The sequence below is a fragment of the Procambarus clarkii genome, chromosome 48, assembly GCF_040958095.1.
Source record: "Procambarus clarkii isolate CNS0578487 chromosome 48, FALCON_Pclarkii_2.0, whole genome shotgun sequence".
Classification (NCBI taxonomy): Eukaryota; Metazoa; Arthropoda; class Malacostraca; order Decapoda; family Cambaridae; genus Procambarus; species Procambarus clarkii.
The window spans coordinates 8,467,965-8,478,305 of record NC_091197.1 but is presented as its reverse complement, the minus strand read 5'-3'; the positions used below and the strand labels follow the sequence as shown (position 1 = coordinate 8,478,305).

At 37.9% G+C, this 10,341-nt stretch overlaps 1 protein-coding gene across 2 annotated transcripts; it reads left to right on the top strand.

The window, feature by feature from the left end:
• Positions 1-2,266: 2,266 nt before the first annotated feature.
• Positions 2,267-9,835, top strand: RpL9 (ribosomal protein L9). 2 transcript variants are annotated; one of them, XM_045752824.2, is made up of 5 exons: positions 2,267-2,373; positions 5,995-6,140; positions 6,306-6,428; positions 7,469-7,682; positions 9,711-9,835. In XM_045752824.2, exons 2-5 carry the CDS (start codon positions 6,003-6,005, stop codon positions 9,812-9,814), a joined length of 579 nt encoding a protein of 192 aa, XP_045608780.1. In that variant the 5' UTR covers positions 2,267-2,373; positions 5,995-6,002; the 3' UTR covers positions 9,815-9,835. The 2 variants fall into 2 exon arrangements, with proteins under 2 accessions (XP_045608780.1, XP_045608781.1); XM_045752825.2 differs by having other exon boundaries at positions 2,331-2,453.
• Positions 9,836-10,341: the final 506 nt, after the last annotated feature.

Here is a 10,341-nt window from a genome sequence, read left to right as displayed (position 1 = left end):
CGCTTGAAACCGTTGCTCCTTGTTTGTGTTACAACTTCAGTGTATTTTTCCCAACGACTTGGGCTGGACGGTAGAGCGACGGTCTCCCTTCATGCAGGTCGGCGTTCAATCCCCCGACCGTCCAAGTGGTTGGGCACCATTCCTTCCCAATCCCACATCCTTATTCTGACCCCTTCCAAGTGCTGTATAGCCGTAATGGCTTGGCGCTTTCCCTTGATAATTCCCTTCCCTCAGTGTATTTTTGAGCACCAACATTAGTGGACGCTGTACTCCTATCATGTACCTGGAACTCTCATAATGTTGCACACATTAATGTACCTATTTAGCCTCGGCTTACAAAACAAAACTAAGAAACTACCGGGATTACTTTCATAGGTCATATATATTCAATTTGCTGACCCAAGATATAAGAAAGACATGTAGACCTCATTTGCTCTTTAATAACCGTTTCACAGCCGACGTAAAAATCGTACCTAATACTTGACCTAGTAGGCGATGAGTCACAATAACGTGGCTAAAGTATGTTGACCGGACCACACAATAGACTGTGAAGGGACGACGACGTTTCGGTCCGTCCTGGACCATTCTCAAGTCGATTGTGTAGGGCCTAGATTGACCTAGTATGCAGTTATGCCCTATTTGCCTAACATGTGGAGTGATTTTCGTGATTTTTATATATATATGTTTTCAAATTCGTTTATTTGAATGAACATTATTATAATATATTAAAAAGTGTAGCTCGGAAACTACCTAATGGGTATAAGTTCATCTAATATCACCATATTACAAGGATGATTAGAGAACATAAAATACAAGGCTGCATGATCTATTACACTATATGTACCAATGTACCTTTTCATCTTACCTGATATGTTCATAGATTTCTTTGAGATTCATTATAAATGATTAAGGACCTGCCTGAAACTATATATATATATATATATATATATATATATATATATATATATATATATATATATATATATATATATATATATATATGTGTGTGTGTTAGTGGCTTAACTAAACAATATGTAATATGTGTTAGTTTGAGAGAGAGAGAGAGAGAGAGAGAGAGAGAGAGAGAGAGAGAGAGAGAGAGAGAGAGAGAGAGAGAGAGAGAGAGAGAGAGAGACAGAGAGAGAGAGACAGAGGGGGAGGGGAGGCAGCAGGGAATGAGTCCCTATGTGAACAAGAGCTGGGACATACTCTCTGACACTATATCTGTAATTACCCTGTTATCATTTATTTCAGACCAAATGGTATATGGAACTTTAAGCTCTGTAACTACTGCATACACTCGAATATTGAAAAATATTCCTGTACTGTACCCAGATTTTGCTAGCAGTAATAATAATAATATTTTATTTACTAGAAGGCAAATGGGTTTGTGCGATTACATTAGTGATATTTCTACATTATTGAAAAGCCACTAACACACATATCGTTTCGGGCAGGTCCTGAATCATTTATAAAGAATCTCATAGAGAAATCTATGAACATATCAGGTTAGTTTAGTTTAGTTTAGTTCATTTATTATGCACCCCATATCCATCCTGTGGGCGGTAGTGGAACGGGTTACAGAGGCACATAATGGGCTCAGGGACTGAACCCATTATGTGCCTCTGTAACCCTTTCCACTACCGCCCACAGGATGGGTATGGGGTGCATAATAAATGAACTAAACTATGCACCCCATACCCATCCTGTGGGCGGTATATCAGGTAAGATGGAAAGGTACATTGGTACATAGTGCAGCGTTAATAGATCTCAGCCTCGTATTTTATGTTCTCTAATCATCCTTGTGAGATGGTGATATTAAATGAACTTATACCCTCTAGCTAGTTTTTGAGCTACACTTTTTTATCTTTCATATAGAATAGGACTAGCAGCACATTGCTGTGTATACCTAAGTTTGTTACTAAAAACTAAAACTTTTAGACACAAGTTCTTCACTTCTACTTTGTAGAAGTGAAGAACTTGCGAAGAAATTAACTCTATGAAGAAATCATAGATATACTTGAAGTTCACCCTTAATATATTGAGTGTTATTTTACCGTGTAAAAATACTGAGTTTAAACACTGTAATATACACAATGTATATTTTTCTACGAATATAAATTATTTGTATTATTGTAAATGATTCATTTAAAGTAGAAGTGAAAAGAATCTGATACATATTATAAATAAAATAGTGAAGAACGTGTATCTAAAAGTTTTTTTATACAAACATTTGGATAGGGAGTGAATTTATAAATGTTATTTTAAGACAAATTTAGTTTGATGTGAAGTAACAAACATATGAGAACTAGAGTGCAATATTTACCAGTAATATCCACCAGAGTCTCCTTTCCTCCCGAGGCCTCGACCAGGGTGAGTGGTGTGGCGGCGGCAGTATTTATCTCTTGATATTACCGTCATCCTCGTCCACTCTTTCCTTCTGTTACCCGCAAGTAGGTTTTGGAGAACTCTAGTGAATGTTAGTTGTAGTTTGCTAGTTTATTGTTGGCTAGTTAGGTGAGAAATGGATGTTAAGTGTTGGTAGCCTGAAGGAGGCTCTGGGCGCTGTCTTGCTTCGCTCGGTTTCTTCACAGTAAAGTATATTTTATTTCAACAGTTACCGAGCGGCCAGTTGCAGTTGTGACATGATAGACATGTGTATTGATGTGTAGTTAACCACCAATCACGAGGAGCGTTTTAAACAAGCTGAATTTCCTTGGAAAATTTAGTTTATCGAAAATTTATCTTGTGTATTTCTAGGGCATGTTACCGTTCAGTAATACCAATGTGCGGTGTTTATTATATGTCCAACACTAAGGTAGTAATGTGGCCCAGGTGGAGTGTCTGTTATTACCCAACTTGCGTTAATTCGTAATTAATTTAGCCAATATGGGTGTCGTGTCGTACACTGGGGTTTCAAGCAAGGTTTTCCACAATGTTAGGACCCGTATGTCTCTCTAAATCCAACATTGTTTGTAACTTCTATGTATGTACTTTTACCTGAACACATTTGAATTTGAATGTATGGTTAGGTTAGCTTGTGTTTAGTAATGTTTGGTTGTGTTAAGTTTTAGTTATCAGTTGGTGGAGCGTGGTGTGTAGGCTGAGAGTCTTGTCCAGCAGGTATAATATGTTCACAAAGTGCAGACTAGTATTTACCGATATAGGAAAGTAAAAAAAAAAATAATGCTCTAGCTTGGCTTGGTCATTATTGCTAAAGTCATTAAAAAATAAAGACTGGCAATAATATTCTAAATGATCCTCGGATGCAAATGAAGTGTGTTGTTGACGTCGTGATTCAGTGTATTTGAATAGAATATATTTTGGTTAAGGATAATTTAGGTTTAAAGTGCCTACTTGTAGAACCCTTTTATCAAATTGTGTTAGATAGTGGTTGTTTCAACGCTGCTGTTTAGATATAGGTTCGCCGGACTATTGCAACGCTGCTGTTTAGATGTAGGTTCGCCGACTTGCACTATTTGGATGAGTTAATGAATCATAAAGTGTAATAATTGTGCTCAAATGGCACTAGAGCACAATGGCTAGCAGTTCCCCCTTGGTGCATGCTGTGTACTCTACTGAATATGGAGGGCAAACTTGTTTCATTCACATGTGTTGTACACCATACAAGATGTAACCGGTCTCGTAGTACAGTTGGCTTCGGTCTCTTCACAATAAGGGATTATGGGATGAATTCCCAAGGAGGAATTGGGAAGTTTGCCCAATTGCAAGTTTGCTTTAACCAAAAATAATCTTCACCCAGCAGTAAATAGGTACCTGGGAGGTAGACAACTGTTGTGGGGTTGTGACCTGGAGAAGGTCAGTACAGTAATTCAAACTTGGGGTGACCTTGATACAAGCCTAAAGTGTGGTTAAACACAGGCTTCCTCTCTCCAACAATGGGAATTATTGTATGTTAACCAGTACTGTATATATTGGAGCATCATATTACTTGGAAGTTGCCCCTGTTTCAATCAGTATTACATAATCCAGCCTCTAATAACTTAACAAAATATACAAGCGGAAAAAATGCATTTGGTAATGTATGGTATCTTTAGATTGTCCTAATCGGCATTTCTGTAAATCGCCATAGATGAGTGTTTTGGGTTAGTGTCTAACTTTACTGCTGTGGGTTTATTTGTACCAGTGCTTTTACTTGTGATATTAATTTTCCAACTCTGGTTATGGGCACATTTAACCTTTGGGTTGTCTTTTATTTTCTTTAGCAGCAAAAGATAAATCAGGGCTCAAATAAGAATACAGTATTATTCATTTGTGCATTTCCTTACCACAGGCTGATATCATTGGTATTGCACTATTTAACATTTGTTATTGGTTAAATTGAGTTTAAAAATTTAAATATTTCAAGAAAAAATCAGTGTTATGTATTGCAAGGCACATGTTATAAAACTAGTCATATGATAGCTGCTTGATGGGATGGTGGGAGTTTTACTTCCCAAGCCTGGCCCGAGATACTGCCATATCTGTAGGTGCAATGCATATCTTTATTCTAACAAATGTGTGTGGCCAGATTTAAAGCATTTTTACAAGTGCCTGCCATCTAGGTGCTTGTGTCTGTATGGCCACATGTCGTCCATTAGTGAATTTTGTAAATAATATAATTGATACAATAATATATTTGGGTATGGTCAAATCATACATAATATGGTGCAATGAAGTTTGTTTTCCAATTGTCAAAACTATGTATATCATTAAGTTAGGATGTGAGAACCCTGCAACCTTTTATGGTACTGGTACTTCTAAAGTAATTTAAATTAATGAAACTTCGCTCTGATTGTGCAAAGGGTAGTAATTGTGGTGTTAGTATCTGGCCACTGTTTATTACAATACAGTAATACACATACAGGTTTTCACACATCCTACCATTTAATGCAGTAGCATAAAATAAAATCCCCAGACACCCTAATTACATCAGTGACATCACACAGGATGTGATGTTAGAAACTTGTGTAAGGAATCATTCAGAACTTTGTATACCACATGTCAGACTAATCCTGGAGTATGCGGCTCCAGCACAGAGTCCATATCTAATCAAGCATAAGACTAAGTTGGAAAAGGTTCAATGGTTTGCCACCAGACTAGTACCCTGACTGAGGGGTATGAGCTACAAGGAGAGACTACGAGAGATTAAGCCTCACGTCACTGGGAGACAGAAGAGTTAGGGGGGGGACATGATCACATACAAGATTCTCAGAGGAATTGATAGTGTAAAGACACTATTTAACACTAGGAGTGCACACACTAGGGGACACAGGTGGAAATTGAGTGCCCAAAAGAATTTTTTCAGTGTCAGAGTAGTAGACAAATGGAATGTATTGGGGAGTGATGTGGTGGAGGCTGACACCGTACACAGTTTCAAGATGTAGATATGATAAGAGCCCAATAGGCTCAGGAACCTATGCACCAGTTGATTGACAGTTGAGAGGCTGGACCAAAGAGCCAAAGCTCAACTCCCGCAAGTACAACTAGGTAAGTACAGGTGATGTCTTGATTCTCAGCGTGGAGTGGAGTGGACAGCTGCTTGGGACTCGTAATCCTAGGGTCTGGGTCTGATCCCTGGCGATGATGGAAACAAATGGGCTGTTTCTATCACCCTGATGCTCATGTTACCTAGCAGTAAATAGGTACCTGGGGGTGGGGTGGATTGTGTGTGTGGGGGGAAAATTGATTGACAGTTGAAGCGGGTCGAAAGAGCAGAGCTCAACCCCTGCAAGTACAACTAGGTGAATACAGCTAGTACAGGGAACTCTACATATAATTAACAAAGAGTATTTAATTTTTAAGATAAAATAAGCTAGGCAAGAGTGGTTGAAATAGGTCGAGTTAGGTTTGCTTAATCATTGCTGGTGTGTGGCTCTCTTGATCACCCTTGTAAAATAAGTTTTTTAATTTTTTTTTTTTTTTTGCTGTGGAAGATAGTTTTGACCAGGTTTGATATAATACAAGAAGTACATTAAAAAATTTGCATTTCAGAGTTCACAATGAAGACCATCATTACTTCTCAGTCGGTGACCATTCCTAAAAACATCAAAGTTGATGTCAGAAAACGTGTTGTGACTGTCAAGGGTCCCCGTGGTTCCCTTCGTCGCTCCTTCAAGGACATGAAACTTGACATGAAGGTAATTAAACAAATAATGGCTTTGTTTTTATTCCACATTGCTAATATTCATGTACTGTATGTGAATCAACACTATATATGCTATAAATGAGACTTATTAGCTTTAAAAATATATGAAAATTTTATTCTATTTCTATTTTCTGATTGAACAATTTGTATATTTTAGACCCAAAAGGTCAAGAAGGGCACCATTGTCACAGTGGATAAATGGTTTGGAAACAGGAAGGAGGTTGCTGCTGTCCGCACCGTGTGCAGCCACATCTCCAACATGGTCACTGGTGTTACTGATGTATGTTATGTTAATACTGTACTTGCTTCATTTAACTCACTTTTTAAACTCTTTATAAAGATAAGTTTGTTAATTTAAGTAGGCCTCCTAAACAAATAAGTTAAGGTAAAATTCCCCAGAACAGATAGTCAAATTTTTCTTTAACCCTTGGATAGTTGATGTGGAGAAATGTTATTACTTGCCTGTGTGCTTACTTTTATTATAGAATTATTAATTTGTATGCAAAATGTAAAAATGCTGAAATAAGTAAATTATTTAATGTTTAACTGGATGGAGGCATTCTGTAAGGTTGCATGGTGGCTGTCTGGAGCCTGTCAACAGATTAAATTTGAGCATTCTGATATTCCACACATTTTATATAAATTTCTCGACACTTATATAATATTACTGCAAAAAAATGGCATTGAAATATGTGACAATATCTTTGCGGAAACTTCCTCCTTACAGCTGGCATGGGATGACGACCCCCCATAGCAATTGCTCCTTGAATGCTCATGAATTGTGATGTCATTGCAAGACTTCCAGGCTTGATGGCCAAACTGTCGTACAATTTTTTTTTTTTATTTAGTTAGCATAATACTTTTTTTCTTGTGCACTGAGGACATCAGGTATTACTGTATCTGGGTGGCAACCCTCTGGTTCAAGTTGTGGATGGAGGTAGCTTCCATAACTTCATCTTAGTGCATTCCATTTAATAATCTGGCAGTGGCTAGTTTTCTGGGTAAATATCTTTGGTGAATTGGTACTCACTGAACCCAGTACCCATTTAATTTAAAATTATCTGGAACAATTGTATGAAAGTTATTCATTCATTCATTTAAAAGTATCCTTATTTTGCACCTGCCATATATAATTACTTGAGATTATTGACCTTAATCATTCTGACAAAGTGTAAATATATAAAGCTTACACTTGCAGACCAATGGCACCACATCTATTTTCAACTTTCTACATGATGCATTCATGACTGGTTTTGTTTCTCCAATTCTTATCTCTATCAAGCATGGTCTTTTTATAAAATGATATTTACTTCATTTCAGGGTTTCCAGTACAAGATGCGTGCAGTGTATGCCCATTTCCCCATCAATTGTGTGATCTCCAACAACAATCAGACAGTTGAAATCCGTAACTTCTTGGGAGAGAAGTACATCCGTAAAGTAGAAATGGCGCCAGGTGTCACCATCTCTGCCTCTGCTAAGCAAAAGGATGAATTTGTTATTGAAGGCAACTGTTTAGAGTCTGTTTCTCAGACTGGTAAGTTACCTGGTTTATAATTGTTAGTTTATTTGTACAATAGAACATTGCTCAGTATTCACTTCCCCATTCAGAGCAGGAGAGATTGCTGAGATAGAGGGAGTACAGAGAACATAAACGACATACATAGACGCGATAAAGCATCTAAATTATTGGGATCGTCTCAAAGCTCTCCAAATGTACTTGCTAGGAAGACGACGGGAGAGATAATATACACATGGAAAATACTGGTGGGTCAGGTCCCAAATCTACACGGTAAAATAATATACTGGAGTGAATGGTATGGAAGAAAATGCAGAATAGAACCAGTGAAAAGCAGGGGGTGCCATAGGCACAGTCAGAGAGAACTGTATAAACATCAAAGGTCCACGGTTGTTCAACATCCTCCCAGCGAGCATTAGAAATATTGCTGGAACAACCATGGACATCTTTAAAAGAAAACTAGATAAGTTTCCTCCAAGGAGTGCTGGACCAACCAGGCTGTGGTGGGTATATGGGCCTATGGGCTGCTGCAACCTGGTGGACCAAACTCTCACAAGTCAAGTCTGACCTTGGGCTGGGCTTGGAGTAGAACAACTCCCAGAACCCCATCAAGCAGGAATAAAGTCAAACCAGTTCAGTAGTTTGATGTATTGCCCAGTTGACATTTTGACGGCTTGATCTTCAATTTTAATCTTTTTCTTTAATTTTAAATTATTTGAAGACTTGAAAGTCTATACCTTTTAGGTCAGATATTTTATGCATTAGCTGTAGTTTATAAAATTCATAAGATAATGATGCACAATCAAGATCATTTCTTTTAATTAAACTTGTAGTTGCTATCAACATGTATCAGTTGCTATATAAGGTAAACAACACTACATAATAATGTTATATTCATTAGCACAATTCTTTTGCAGCTACTCTATTGTTGGTCTTCTCTGCAACTGCAATTACTTTAGTTTAAACTGTGCTGTATACGTGTTTCTCTGTGATGACCTTTTGCATGGGTCATCACAGTTTAGACTACCTGGTTGGACAGCCTGTCTTCTCAAGTTATTTCATATAAAATGGTATACTGTACTATATTGCTCTAACCTAACTGGGCACTTGAGTAGAAAAATGCTACAGCCCATCAATTTTGCAAGTGAATATGATTTTTAGTACATCATGGGGATTGGCCATTGGGGATTTATACTCCAATGTGATGGACATCAATCTAAATGTCCAGACCTACTGTTTTACTACTAGTAATAATATAAAGTTGCCTTAAGTTACTGATATTGTAATTTTCTACACAAATTTCTATAATACCTTGACCCACAGATGTTGACCAGTTGTACATGTAATTTTAGGGTCGTCTTAAGGTATTTTTTTTCTCGCTCCTTAAAAAATAGGGAGTAAAGTTTTACTGTGGTCGCCTATTACATGAAGATATATAGTAACATAACCCTCTGATAAGTGTTCTCATAATCTCCCTTGACAGAATTGCTTCAAAGATCTGGGTTTTATGTTCTATAACGGCATGGGTTTTCCCCAAGGAAAACCTTGGGTTTTCTCTTCAGATTGACTAAGCTACATTTTTAACTACAGTATACAGATGAAGTAAGTCTCTTAACTGAGCGTCACTAGTTTGTCCACACTTCAACCATCAGTAGTACACTTCTCCTCCACCTCCCATCCCAAATCCATATCCTGATCCCTTCCAAGTGCTCTATGGTTATAATGGCTTGACGCTTTTAAGTTTAAGCCCCGCTGAAAATCAGGCAGTGGGGCTTAAACTGATTGATTTCTCTAAGCTATATTTTTCTTGTACCTTCCCATTACTTATACACTTTCCGAGCAGAGTGACGTCAGATTAACACTTGCGGTCGATTCTCTTACACTGGTTACACCAACATGTGAAGTTTGGAAAGTGTTTGAGATGGTCATTTAGGTATATTTATTGATATTACCAAAAACATTTGAAATGGAAGAATCTGCATGTGGTCTCTTCTTCAAGCATAGTATTTCCATTAAGCTCTAAATGTAATTTTTGTTTTATTACAGCTGCACGCATTCAACAGAGTACCACTGTGAAGCGCAAGGATATCCGTAAGTTCTTGGATGGTATCTACGTGTCTGAAAAGGGCAATGTTGTACAGCATGACTAATAAAATATGATGACTTGCTAATTTAGTTTTTCTCTTTTCTTCCAAGTGTGAACCAAAAGCAGACAACTAAAAAAAAGTTAAAAGTGCAGATACACATGGGACCATGGAGGGAGGCAGGCAGGCAGAGAAACTTCTGACTGCACATTGCATAGGGGCAGGAAAATAAGGTTAGGAAGCCAGGACACAAACAAATTCGATAGGAAGTTTGACATAATCTCCTGACTACCAGTGACACGGTTGATGCCTTGCCTAAAAAATGATGTGCTTGAAATGCAGAATAATTTTCTTGTGAGGACGACCATGAAAATGTAAGGTGGTCACCACTGCAATTGGTGCACCTAATCGGTAGGGTCGCACAAGTAAATTCAAATTGGCAGGGCTCTCAAAGTGGGAAAAAGATTGGCACTGCAAGTTAAAAGCACCATGGCTAAATTTCCAACAAATATTTTACAAGTACAAGGTGGGAACTAATATGCTTACCACGGGGGTGGGGGGGGGTGGGTGGGAAGTGGAATGAGTGTCTACCT

Coding starts and splice junctions, on each gene's coding strand:
- RpL9 (XM_045752824.2), top strand. CDS start 6,003: ATGAAGACCATCATTACTTCTCAGTCGGTGACCATTCCTAAAAACATC. Junction 6,429..7,468: donor TGGTCACTGGTGTTACTGAT/GTATGTTATGTT, acceptor ACTTCATTTCAG/GGTTTCCAGTACAAGATGCG. Junction 7,683..9,710: donor AGAGTCTGTTTCTCAGACTG/GTAAGTTACCTG, acceptor GTTTTATTACAG/CTGCACGCATTCAACAGAGT.